The 14,641-nt window shown below is 32.9% G+C and overlaps 1 protein-coding gene across 1 annotated transcript in view; it reads right to left on the bottom strand.

Moving 5' to 3' along the window:
• The window catches only part of CNTNAP4 (contactin associated protein family member 4), a 202,679-nt gene that overhangs the window by 18,339 nt on the left and 169,699 nt on the right, over positions 1-14,641 (bottom strand). Inside the window, exons 15-16 of the mRNA XM_058826085.1 lie at positions 14,058-14,185; positions 4,814-4,984 (exon numbers count right to left, since the gene is read on the bottom strand). Coding sequence (XP_058682068.1) covers positions 4,814-4,984; positions 14,058-14,185 — 299 coding nt within the window. The remainder of the gene's footprint in view (positions 1-4,813; positions 4,985-14,057; positions 14,186-14,641) is intronic.

The following is a 14,641-nucleotide window of genomic DNA, read 5'->3' as shown; positions in this document are numbered from 1 at the left end:
TAAGACTGATTGTTTTAGAGGAAGAGTTTACTTCAGGGGCCTGCATCTCATTCTTCACACTCACTGGCAGCAAGAACAATGATTTATGCATGGCAGGGAAACCAATCAGTTTGTGAACCCCTGGAGAGCATAGCAGTCAAGAAACAAGCAAAATGTGCTAGCTTTGTGATTTTTCAGTTTGGATGAAATGCATCTCCTGATTACATGCTAATTGATTGCTGCTGTTAACTATATTTAAATTATCACAACTATAATCCAACCAGCATCTTCTACTGTCTATTCACTTTTATTATTTATTCATGCAGTCTCTACAAACATCGGGGGAAGATTTTGATGTAGTTTATAAAGTTATGATTTAAACTGAGTTTTTCTCTAAGCAACTTTCACACTACATAGTTTCATGGTTTGCCTAGAAAATCATAACTGAATCTTTGCAGGTTAAAATAAAAAGATGAGGAATATGCCAGAAAACCAAAGATATGAAAATTGTGATTATTCTCTCTGAAAATCTTTCTTTCATATATTCAAAGATAATCATGTATGAAAAAAAGTATTCCCTAGACAATGGATAGTCATCATTTTGAATTACTAAGGATTTCATTAAAGGATTATAGAGAAGATTCCATGGATCCAAAAAAAAAGCTTCCTACTTACAACATTGAATCCGCACAGAAAAGCAAAAAAATTAGGAGTCAAGGGAATTAGATGAGCTTGAAACAACATTTTAAACAGGAATTTACTGAACTAGAAGAAAATACTCCATGCACTATTTTTACTTTATTTTCACCTTTTAAAATATATTAGACTTTTAAAAACATTTAAATCCTCTTTGGCCAAACTTTAGACTGAGAAACGTCACACATTTGCAATCCCTTAAGCCCTAAATCTTGTTGCTATAAAGTGTTTTTCTATAATAGTTGAACCTAAGACAAAAAATTTAAATGGGAAATACATAAACCATTTCACTTACTAAATAAAATAAAGTGTATTGTGCAGTCAATTTATAAATGGAATGCCTTTTGTAATAAATGCCCTCCTCTGCTTAAAAATCAACAGTTTTATATAATAATAGGAAATAACTGATGTCTAAACACAGATCCTCAGAAAAATAAATTAATTTTAGGATAAATTTATTTTACTTAGAAAAAGTTGAGAACTCACTTTCCCTTTATTGAGGGATAAAAGAAAAATAACAACAACCGCACAGCAGGTGAATAAAAGCAACAGAAAATCCATGTGACTGGCTGAAAAGAATTTCTACTGAATGTTACCTTCTGCAGAGAGGTCTTTGTAATCTTCTGGATACTGTTGGAGTTAAGCCTGAAAACACAAGTTCTGCTCTGAACTCACTGAATGGGCCTATTAAATAGCATATCACAGTGACAGGTCTGATAAATAATTTACTGTTCAGATTTTAAAGGCAAGAAAACACATAATAAAGATTTTGAAATAACTGAAATAATAAATTATGTTAGTACCACTAAAAAATTAATATAATCTTTAAAAAAGGGAAGCAATCCCTGAAATTGCATGTATGAAGGCTAAAATAACAAGAATGGGTATATGGTCATCCATCGTAGTTTCTGAAGACTAACCAGATTATATCAGAAAAAAGTGAAATGTATAATCACTTAACAGTTTACAATATTTTAAGTATTTTTGCTAATAGCAGCAACACTAAAAATCTGAAAAAAATTTGGATTTATAAGAACCACCAAGAAAATATGCCATGGGATGTGGAAAGATGATACTGGATTCTAAAATTTGTTACCTTGCAACAAAGGATATAGGTACAGAGCATTTTGGTAATTTCTTAGGCAGCACAGAGAATTCATGCAGGAGTTCTCTTCTAACACAAACATATTTTTTGGGTCCTACTTACATTGGTGTTACTTAAAAACTTTCTAAGCACTGCAGGAATGCTTGTAACCCTAGTTAGCATTCAAACATAAGCAGAGCACAGCTACAGACTGGTAAAGTAGAGTGGAAGATGCAGTTGATGGTAATCATGGAGAGTGGTCAGTGGTTATTTGTGCCTAGAACGACTAACAGAAAGCACAGCTATGGAGAGCCATCCGGAGTATTGAGTGTGAGCATCATGTGCAGAAGCAAAAAGTGATTACCAACTAATATGCTACAGAATTCAAAATCCTAGCATTTTCCATAAAGGAAATTTTCATTCAAAGTTTAATTGCACTCATCCTGGTGAGTAAGTTGCAAATTTGGGCAGACAAAGGCCATCAGTAGTTGAGTATTGGACTGTTTTGAACTACTTCCAAAGAAACTGCAGAAGCCCAACCAAATCAATACACCATAGTGTTTCTAACCCTATTTTAAATTTCTGTTTAACTCTTTGGAAATAAACCTTCAGTGAGCATTCAATAAAAAATAACCAGGCCTTTGGCTAGAACATTTAACCTTTAGTCCTATAAATATTTAGCAGAGTGTACTCTTCAGAGTTGAATTGGCTTTGTTGCTTTCAACCACTACTTCTTCAGGAAATCAGGAAATCAGGAAGAAGTTCAACATGCATTTATAACTAATTGCAAAACAAAAATGAGGAATCAAATATCTTGTTTGAGACAAGTATCTTCTTTTACTTAACCTGTTATAAAATACAGTTAGGATGCACACACCATTTTTGCAAATGTTCTAGAATGTATATACAGAGGCACTACAGTGTTTATAACTTCATAAAACCAATACAACAGCTCTAAGTTTCACATTTCCTATTAAGTTTCTGGATCTGACATTTTTTGTTTGAAGCTGGACTTCAAAGTCTAAATATCACTACCCCATAAATAAAAGAATTAAAGTTTGAAAACAATCAATAAAATATTACAAAGAAATCAGCCTTCCCAAGTACTGAATGTCAAATGTTAATGATATAATAAGTTCTAAACATTTTCTCACATCATCATCTAAAACAGTGCCATCTGACATTTATATTATTGTTATTTATTATTATACAAATAAAAGGCATTAATTAATTTGAAATTATTAATAGAATATCAAGTGTAGGCTGCTATTTTGCATTCACATTTATTACAAAGGATTTGGAGTTTTATATGATGATGAAATCTAAATCATCTTATACCATATGAAATGCTCAAGTTAAATTTTTTTTTTTTAAAAAGGTACTCTTGATGGAAAAATATATTGCTCATTTCTGATTGATATTTTCTTCAGTAAAAACAGGCAGCTCTGGGTCCACTAAAACAATCCTTCATATAATTTACATATAACATACAAAAAATAATAAGTCTTCCCACTCAACAAATTAGGCTGTCTATGGAAATGAAGAAATATCTCTATATGCTACACAATAACGAGATAAATTTACTTTTTTAGATGCTGAAATTACAGACCTTTTTCAGCCTTTTGCTTTCTCTCACACCTCCCCACTCATATAAAGTCATTTAAAACCCATATGTATGCTGTGGTTTGTATGTTCATGAATGAATGGGACAAGCATCGTAAGTCTATCTTCATGTTATTATTCTGAAAAAACGTACAGACTTCTGACAAACGTCTGAATATATTCAGTTCTCAGAAGCATTCCTCTAATGCTTCCATGATTTACTGTTTATTTTGAAAATGGAAAATAATTTATCAGACAAGACTATCATCATTGCTTCAGAGAGCCTCCACTGAAGTGCTGATCCAGAACATTTTCTGTATTGCATGACACTGAGTTTACAATGCTGCTGTCCTTTAAACTGTTTACAGAGCTTTAACAGAAGGCAGATCATACTGCCAAAGAACATGGCGAAAACAACGTTGAAAACACAGTAGTTTTCAAATACAGCACTATAGTTTGAGACAATGAAAACCAAATTCTTTAACCACTACACAATAGTCTGTAATTAAACTACCTACAGAAGGTGTTTACCTGTTTCATTAACATTAGATGTTAACATGGACAAAAAAATGAGAAAGCAGAATATTTTACTTCTTAATAAAAATATTTAATGTATCTATAGTAATATATTGCAATACAACATATATATTTATTTGTAATCTTCTCCAGAAAATACTGGAGTCTGATAACAAAATTGATGTGGAAAAAAAATGAGGAACTGTCTAATCCCACGGTAAAAAGTGTTCTTTCTAAAGAACTCTCAGTCACCAGGCAAGCATAAGACTTTTCAATTAATGTGACATTTTAAATTAATTAAAAAGCCTAATGAAAAAATGCTTCATCCTTTCAAATGCTCTTTCTTTTAATAATGAGAAATGTAAGAATAATACACTGAGTAAACTAAGACAGAGGTTTCATTTTACGTTGGTCATCTCATGTCGGATTTAGTGGGATATTTAATTCTCTCTTATGCAACAAAAAATTATTTCTTCTTGTAAGTCTATGAATTTGTGTCTGCATAAATAAAATGAAACAAAATTAAAAAAAAAAAAAAAAAGATGAGAATGTGTGACTTAAGATACTGTACCACAAAAGGTCTGAGTCACACAAGATGACTGAGCGAATCTTCCAACAGCCATATATAATGCCTGGTCTTAAAATTTGGAGGAAGAGAATTTGGAGGCAGAGATGCACTGAACACAAGAAGCAGAAACAATCTTACAGTCAGGGGCTGATTGCTGTGCTCTTAGATGAGGAAACCTCTGGGGTAGAAAATTTCCTCAAATGGATACTTGTTTAGTCTCAGTGCTGTGATTTTTTTCGATAATGATAAAAATCTGGCAATAGTAGTAGAAGTAATAAAGGTAGAGAACAGTTTTTAAATACTCCCCCTTTAAATTAAATAAAATGCAATTTTTATAATAATAACAAACATACAGTCATGTTACTTACACTGCAACTCTATCCTTATGAAATCTTGAATTCCCAGATTCTCTAAAAACACTCCTGAGGAAGCAGTAGTTTTAAAGAAAAATGAGACATCTGCACTAAGTTCTCCATGGAAGGTGGGGAAATGCAGGTAGGATGTCTCTGTGTTGAAGGAAGCTGAATTCCAAAATGTTCCTGGTTAACAGAATGAGAGGATGATAGATACAGTGTTATGTAACATTTCTATTGTAAGCTTCATAACCAATAAACTAAGGAAAATTCCCAGATCTAAGAATGGGCTGCAGTGTTCAGAGAGTCTCACATCCACAGAAGCTTCCCTATTAGTTCATAACACAAAAAGGTAGGCATTATTGGGAATGTTTCATCAAGCATAAAGGCGCTCAGCTCAGGCAACAAACCCCAATTATTAGGAAACAAAATGGATTTCATCTCAGCTGGGAAGTCTGGTTATGGCCTGATGTATCCCTTCATGATGTAAACAAACATCGCAGCCATGAATGAAGTACTACACCTACATTATAGTAGTATTCGCTGAGGGAGCTGTTTAGCCTGGAGAAAAGGAGGCTCGTGGGGGCCTTACTGTTCTCTGAAACTGCCTGAAAGGAGCATATAGTGAGGCAGTGTCCAGTCTCTTCTCCCAGGTTACAAGTGACAGGATTAGAGGAAATGGCCTCAAGTTTAGATTAAATATGACAGATATCTTTTTTTTCACTGAAAGGGCTGCTGAAAGCATTGTAACAGACTTCCCAGACTGGAGTCACAGTGCATGAAAGTGTTCGAAAAATCTGTGGATATGACACTTGAAGTCATGGTTCAATGGTGAACATGGGGGTGGTGCAAGGCTGACAGTTAAGACTTTTAATTAAAAGTCTTTTCCAATATTTACAACTCTAGGATTAGTTTGTACAAACTATAACTTTGAGAGTTGTTAAATTTATTTTTACGTATCAAGGAAAAGAAACTTGTCATCATTGTAGTCCAGTGAAATTTACCAGATATCTCAAAGACTGTAGGACAACTATCCTTGCAATTGCAGAAGAAAGCAAAGAAATAAATTGAAAAATTTAACAAACAAGCACAGATATTTTTTGGGTTCTTTTTTATTATTTTTAAGCTAGCACTAAATCATAATTTGCAAAATTTTTTTATTGATTATAAAAAGGCAGGTGTAAGATCTCTAATATCACCCTCTTTTAAGATGTAATCTTCATTTATGGTGTTCAACTAGAAGTACCTTGCTAATATTGCTGAATCCTCACAGATAAATCAGTATTTCTTTATTAAACTATAATGCCTTCTAAACCAAATGAAGCATTCAATACGTTCTTATCTAATTGACCACACCCATTGCATATTTTCCTGATAATGTTGTGATCTTGGTTGAACAGTTATTCAAAAACTGTAAGTTTTGTTCCAGCCATGCTCTGCTTTTAGGATGGGAGGGGGGAAGGAAAAAGAAAAAAACCTGAAAATTTCTCTTCCCTGCAAAATCAAACCCTATAATACAGTGTATTTGGAAGCCTAGTCCACAGCCAGTGAAGTAAAATTAAAGCCCATTCCCTCATTCCAGCCGAGTTTTTAGGAAGGTTTTGGATCCCAAACCTAGAAAACCCTAGAAAAGCAGCATGGCAGGATTTTCACACATATTCTGGCAATTGCTCATTGTCTCTTTCGACACTCAGGAATAGTGCCAGCTATCACAAGTTAAAGCAGCCATCGGGACAACATTTACATGGTAAGGCAGCTGTGAACAGATGGCTCGGTCTGGGAGGGGAACCTATAGCTTTGCACCTCGCTCTCCTGTGCTGCCTTATGGGCTTCTTGAAGTTACCGACCTGTGAAAAGTGCCACCAGACAAAACCAGCAGCCTTACATATTGGCATCAGTTTTAAGCCCATGTTCCTCAGCTGTTTCAGGTCATGACTCCCACAGAGCAAACTTCACAACAGTCGTGACTCAAGTGTATCACAGCTATTTTGAAATAATGGGATGGCTGTTACCAGTAATTCACACACAATAGGAAGTTTAATACTGTAATTTATACAAAATTTGTACAACATTGCCAGTAATTAGAAAACAGGCAACAGTGGCAGTAACAGTCCAGTATTGATACAATTAGCTTCAATGAAGCATTTGAATGACATTTGTAAATCAAAATGAAGTCCTTGGGGGAGGGCAGGGATAGGATATTTAATATTATCTCTCTTAAATTACTGCCTTTTCTTGTCTATTCTTTTTCTCAGCTCTGAGAACTGCATGATTTATGAATGTAAAGATACTCTATCAATAAAGCAGGTTAAAATATAGGCATAGGAAAAGTATATTACAAGGTATCTAATATTGTTGTAAATCAGGTAGGGAAAAGAATTTCTTCACTTTACAACATCTGGCTCACAGTCTCTCATTTAGATTTCTGGAACTGCCAAACACCATTTGGTTAGGAAATCAGTATTATTTAGCACTTTATCTAAGCAGTAAAACTGCAGTCTTCCTATGAGTAAAAAAAATAAAGATCCTATTCTTATAAATTATACATAAAGTTATTTTTATTGAACAAATTACATACATTTTTGGGATATATCAACTACTCTTACCAATTCAAAACTGTAAAATAAAAAAGGGACAATAACAACAAGACAGATAAATTAGCCTCTTCAAAACAATTGTGCTGTTTCAATTTGTAGTCTTCAAGTTCCCACTCAAAACTGAAATCTGTTCATCATTTGTATCAATTCCTTGTGATATATCTAATGGTTGCATCTTCATTCTGTCAGCAGGGACACTGAGAGTTGAGGCAGTGAAAATAAAGATCTTATGGTGCCGAATAGTGTATTTTTTACTTTGGGGTTTTGTTGTTTTTTTTTTTAACTGTAAGATCCACAGATAAAAGACCAGACGGGAAAACTGAGATCATCTAGTTCAATATCTGATATAACACAGACTATATAAATTCTCTGAATCAATTCTTGTCTGAAAAAGAGAATTTAGTCTAGGAAAAACATTCAATTGATTGCATTAAAAAATTACAATTTATGGAAAATTTACAAATGTTTTTATTGTCAGTTTGTGCATGTGTATGTATTCATACACAGTCTAACTTCAAATCCCAAACAAAAATAATAGTTTTCTGATTTTATTTCCTGCTTTCAAGAACATTATTTGAAATTTCTTCCTCTATGAAAGTCCTTTTAAGTTTAACACATCACCTCAAATTATGTCCAAATTCAGCAAAGAGATTTAAATGCTTTCACTAAGAAATGAACATCAACTTCCTTAATGCTAGCCTTTAACCTTACATTCTCTTCATATATTGTAAAACCGTAATCACAGACTTGTATTAAATCTCTTGATTATGCAGGAAGCTGCAAAGAGGACCAAAACAATGTTGATTAGACAGAGGTTAGGACAAATATGAATTAATAATAATTTATATAAAGCTAAATAAGGGGGAAGGGTTTAACACACAGTTTATAAATACTTCTGCTATTGAAAGTAAAAGACATGCCCTGACTTCTCAGGGTAGTGAAGAGAGATGGAAAAGATTTTTTTGCTAAATTAGAAATTTCTGTGCTGCTTTAATAGAAGGTATCACTCACAATTGGTTAATATAGTTAGTCTCTGTTACATCCAAACCTTACGCTATTTGGTTTTTCTTTCTTCATTTAAATGTCAAACAGAGAACACATATTGAATGGATTATCTGCTTCAATTTACATGCTTGCACTATCATTTTGCAGCTGAATTTATTTTTTTTATTCAGCCAAGTAAATGACACTCCATCAAATCCCTTATCTGAGTCTGTCAGTCTCTTCACCAGTATTAACCTTATCTTTATTTGATTTTTAAATTCATATTTGAAACAAATATATTATCTGAACATTATATCATTATATATTGTCTGAATCTGAATATATTATTTGAATGATATATTATCTTTACAATATATTATAATATCTTTATATTATTTTTATTAATATCTATATAATAAATTTTATTTTGGGCCCAAGAATCAGCCTTATGCTGACAGATTAATTTAGTTAATTTAAGAATCAATTATTAATAAATTAATATTTTAATTTATTTACAAACAATCTATAATATAAATTATTTCTATACATATAAATAAAAATATAAGTTAATTTAATACACATAATTTTGTCAAATTAGGTATATATCAGTATTTTGGATTTGTTTACATGTCCTTAATTACTGGAAATTCATAGTGATAAATCAGAATATGTCTACCAAACTCTTGTAATGAAAAGAACAAGAATAAAAAACACCCAACATAGAAGGGTGGGGTTTTTTTAATCTACTCATACTAACTAATTCTATTGGAATTTATTCAACATCTAGCTTTTACTTTAATAATGACAAAAATAATGGAGATAACTCTTTCTTTTTTCATGAAAACCATAGAATTTCTATTTATTTATGTACCAAAGACTTTATCCATTCTCATATGCTTCAAAGTCTTTCCTGCTACCCTGTTCAGTTCATATATGTTAATGTTAATCTTAACTTTCATTATATTCAGATATATTTTGCAATCTGATACCAACAGTTCTACCATGCAATTTATTAAACGTATTGTAGAGAAGAAAAAGGATTATAGAAATGAATCAGCAACAAATCAGTACTTCATTTTGAAGGTGATAGAAAAGTGTGAGTGCTATTCGTATGTGCGGCGCTGAATGTCACCAAATACTATTGACTAATTTTTTTTAAAATGGCCATATTCTTCTTGAGTATCTTTAGTACTTTCATTGTACCTTGGCATCTTACAAATATAGCATGGTAACTTTGTCACAAATGCTGAAAAAGGTCAATGACATCTGAATGCAATTTTTAAAACTTTATATTATTTATATTTATATTTATATTTATATTTATATTTATATTTATATTTATATTTATATTTATATTTATATTTATATTTATATTTATATTTCTTTTAGGTTTTTGGGTTTTTTTCTTACAGAGGCTACTCTTTCCTGCCTTGCTCTGACTAATAATGGTTTGGTTTTCTTATAAGTAAGATACCTCATTAAAGAGATCAATCCTTAGAACCTGAAAAAAAATAGAAGCCAAGTACACTAATGGAATATTAAATAAAAGAGTGAAATTAAAAAAATATGCAACAATGAATAGGCAACTTCTGCTGGACTGCATTCAATACATAACTTTTCAGAAGCACCCAAATAAGTAACTCTGACTTGGAAACTTAGCGGAGTGCGTAGTTTATGACAATTCAATTCAACCAATTTTTCATGGTTCTAGTTTATTTAGCTGTGGGCATAAGCAATTTTCTTTTCCTCTCAAGTGGCTGTCCTACAAGGAATAGATTATTGATGCAATAAGAATTTATGATGTTTTAGATTCAAGTCATTTAATGAAGTACTGAATGTATTATAAATACCAGCAAACCTTCTCCTCCATGTTTTTAGTTAGTTCTAAAACTAAAACTAAATTCTAGTCAGTTATTCTGAAAAGCTTATGTCTGTCAGATAGAACAAAAACCTGTTTAATAAAGAACATCCCCTGTGAAATATAATTGTATCATTTAGTTCTGGAGAGCGACAGAAGCAAAAGGAAGCAATGATCTCTTTAAAGAGTATTCAAATCACACTGTGGGTCCAGGAATATCTGTTCTTCCTTGTTTGACAGCACTTCTGAAAAAAAGGTATTTGCCATTTGACCTTTTTTGCATTCTTCACCTATCCATAGTTAAACTTGATTAAAAGTATATTTAATTAGACCCTCACGGGTGTCAGCAACCTCAGGTTAGAAAAAAAGTCTTAGAAATGGTGTGATTTCCTTCTGTAACTTCAAATTGTTGCTAAAAGCAGTGGCCTGGCAACAGAGTTTAAACTTCATCAGTTTTCTAGTGTGAAAAATTAAGATGTAGAACTCAGAAATTACTGCAAGTTATAGCTCTTTACATTAAATGTAAAACTGAGTATTAAAGAAAATGTTCATTATAGAATCTACTGCTCATACATAATGACCATTGGAAAAAAAGATCTAAGTCCTACTCAGTATTTATTTTAAGACATAATATATTGTATATGAGTGATTATATTAATATATTTTATATATATATATCTATAATTTCCTATGTATATATAATTTTGTATGTAGGATATATCACAGAATCAATTACATTGCAAAAGACCTCTGAGATCATCCAGGGATGATAACTCCATAGCCTCCCTGAGCAGCTCACCCCAATGCTTATCAACCCTTTACATAAAGAAATTCCCCTGATGTCCAGCCTGAATGTTCCCTGGTGCAGCTTGAGACTGTGTCCTCTCATGTTGCCCCTGGTTGCCTGGGGGAAGGGGCCGATCCCCACCTGGCTACACGCTCCTGTCAGGTGGTTGCAGAGAGTGATAAGGTCTCCCCTGAGCCTCTTTTTCTCCAGGCTAAACAACCCCAGCTCCCTCAGCCTCTCCTCCTGGGATTTATCCTCTAGGCACTTCATCAGCCTCACTGCCCTTCTCTGGACTTCATTATATATCATGCTATAAAATATTTATTTGATAATCTAATAATATAGGTAATATATATATATATATATATATAAAATACCATAACTTATAGAATAACTTTTATTTAGATATTTTGTTATATACACTCATAAAATTTGTGGTTTTCTTAACAAATTGCACTTTGGGTTTATGTCAAAATTTATGATTTAATTATTTTCCTTCAGAAATCGTGTTTTCTCAAACTTTAGTTCTTATTGCCTTAAATACATTCTTCTTGTACTGTCTTTATAACGTAAATGACTGAGAAAAATTGCATTATTTAACAATCAAAATCAATGTTCTTATTTCAAGGTTTTTGCTGTATTATGACAATGAACTGTTATATTCTGAAATCTTTTCATTGAGCTTATTTCAGCTCAAAATTACTTCTTTTCGAAGTCAAATGCTGTAATGTTGTATGACATTACAGGAATATTTCTCTGACATTCAGACTGAGTTCTTGTGCTTGTTCTCATGCTATTTTAGAATTCTCTATCACAGCTTGTCTAGAAATACTGTGATCATTCATCATCAGTGTGAAATATTGCAGCAATTCAATCACCCAGACTAAGCAAACATCAAATGAAGCCGGGGAGGTCAGCGGGTGTCAGAAATGTCTGTATGTTTTAGAGATTACTCTGAGGAAGCTAGTTGACTTCCATATTTTAAGATCTGTCACATCTGAGGTCAGGTTATGTAACTAATAATAGTTGGGAATACTTGATGAGTAGTGGAATTCAACTGCTTCACCCCAGTAATTAGAACTACAAAAGCTTTAAGTGCTTCTGTTTCACTGCTGTCTTTGTCACTGGCTTCATTGTCTGTGGCCACAATGGAGGTATGCTGAGTGAGCATGGCCAGTCAATTGAGGGAGCTGGTTATCCTGTCTGTTCAGTATTTGTTAGAGAACACCTGCACTGGGCTTCCAATTTCCCTTCCCCTAGCAACAGAAAACATTCAAAAACAGGAACAAGTACTGTGGAGGCCACCAGAAGGTTCAGATGTGGAGCAGTTGTCCTGCCCTTCAGGCTGGAGGAACTTGGCTGCTTCAGCCTGGGAAGCAGAAAGGTTTTTGGGGAACCTGATAGCAGACTCCAAAACCTAAGTGGAAATCATCAAAGAAACAGATACAGCATCTCTGCTTTGGTATAAGGTATGAATATCAAAGTGGTCATGGTGAAAGCACAGAGTTTCAGGCTCGATAGAAGTAAAAAGCAATTCTCACTGAGGACAGCCAAGCAGCGGAAGAGACTGCCCAGAGAAGCAGTGCAGGCTTGGGTGCTTCAAACACCACTTTGACAAAGCACTGAGAGACCAGATCTCAACTCATGGCTAATCCTGCTATAAGCAGGAGACCTCCTTAGGTCCTGTCATGCTGAATTAAACCATAATACTATATCACAGCCTCATGATATGTAGGAAAAATTATCAGTTCACATTCAGATGTCAGACTAGTGAAGTGAAAGAACCCAATGGGATTTTTAAGTCTTATAAATTTTCATATGGAAAATTAGAATGCAATGCTGAAACACACATCTGTTAACAAATCTTCCAGGCATAATTACCCTGACAAGACGGAGATGACACAAAAATAAATACATACTAATTTATATTTTGTTAATCTATGTACTTTCCTGAGTGAGTTTAAAAATATAAATACTTTATATATATATATATTCTTTGCTTTTTATATATACTTTACCAGCAAGTTACTGGTATTTCTCTTAATCATATAAGCTGAAGAAATTTGAAAACCAAACATGACATTGTATGATGAAAGAAGAAAACCACATAAAGAATACAAAAATTTCTAACCATTACATCTATTATATGTTAAATATAGTAATTATTATAGATAACAGGTAAATTCATGAAAACTAATATGGTAACATGTGATTTAAAGAAATTAACCCAATTGAATATTGTAAAAACTTACTCAACTGTGTATCAAATATGGCCCATCCAACACTTCAGTTGAGTTCTTTGGGCTTGTTTATAGCATTTCTTCTCCTAATCCCTGTTTTTGATTGCAAACAGCAGCAGACACAGAATTTTGTGTAATAAATTACTATTGAACATAAGCCAAACATGTTCTCTTTTTCATTGAACAGGGAAAATACTAAAAACAGAAGTATCATCACAAATCGTCAATAAGGTGCCAGTTTTGCACAAATATATGATTCTGGTTACCACAATATGTATTCAGAATGTAAACCTAGAATTATTGTGTAAATTTATAAAATTTAAATTCTTACATGTAGTTGAAAATTTGCATGTAGATATTGCATACACTGAATAACTCTCCCACAGAATAGTTTTCCTAGCTGCATAAAAATTCAGAGGTGGTAATATGTGTAATGTTTTATGATGGATGCATGCATGGCCAGTGAAGGGTATTTCCCCAAGACACAGTAACCAGCTATGAATTCCTCTTCATGTAATGCTTTATTCATAATTTAATTCCAGTTGGATATAGCAAAATATCTGAAAACTATTATGACACTTTCTGTTTTCACTATTGATACATATAATGAAAAATACATTTTCGCCATTTCAATGGCTTGCACTGGATGATGGTGGGGTTTTTTTTCTAATTCCAAAAAGAATGGGATGAAATTTTTAGAGAATTTTATCTTAGGGTTGTAACAAATAACTTTTGAAAGTTATTGCAGACAAAATGCATCACTGATTGGCAAAACTCTTCAACTGTTACTTACTATCACCACGGCAAAGCAAAGGCCCCAGTTTGTAAGCAGCTTCCGAGTTTGGTCTGTCAGTATCTGTGATCACAATTTCAGTTACTGGTAGATGGTCCTTGTAGGAGAGGAAGCCAGTATCATTAGTCCTGAAAAGGTAAAATGAAAGCCACAGCTCTCCTAAATGTTTCCAATAAATATTTCATTATCATTGACACATTACTGAAGAAAAGAAAACATCAAAAAAAGAAAAAGGATGCCTAAATATTTATATGTGTATGTGTTTGTATATATGTGATACCTAAAACTGTGAATAGAAACATATGTTTTGGAGTTGATATTGAGCTCATTTGACAGCACTGAAAGAATTTCATTGAAAATGGGTAGCTTTATGGTTGTGCTGGTCTACACAAGCATGAGAAAAGTCCTCTTGAATAAAAGGGCACCTAGCTGCCTTCCTAAGTCAATGAATTTGCTCAAGTCAGATTTGCAAGTGCATTTTATGTTGCTGAGGACATACTGCATCTCTAATTTACTCCATCATCAATATGGAATATTTAATGGCTTAATATAACTTTCAAGTAAGCCTAATTTTTTTTATTTTT

Source organism: Poecile atricapillus, chromosome Z, assembly GCF_030490865.1.
Source record: "Poecile atricapillus isolate bPoeAtr1 chromosome Z, bPoeAtr1.hap1, whole genome shotgun sequence".
Taxonomy (NCBI): domain Eukaryota; kingdom Metazoa; phylum Chordata; class Aves; order Passeriformes; family Paridae; genus Poecile; species Poecile atricapillus.
The sequence above is the reverse complement of the archived record's forward strand: the minus strand, read 5'-3'. Positions and strand labels throughout refer to the sequence as shown.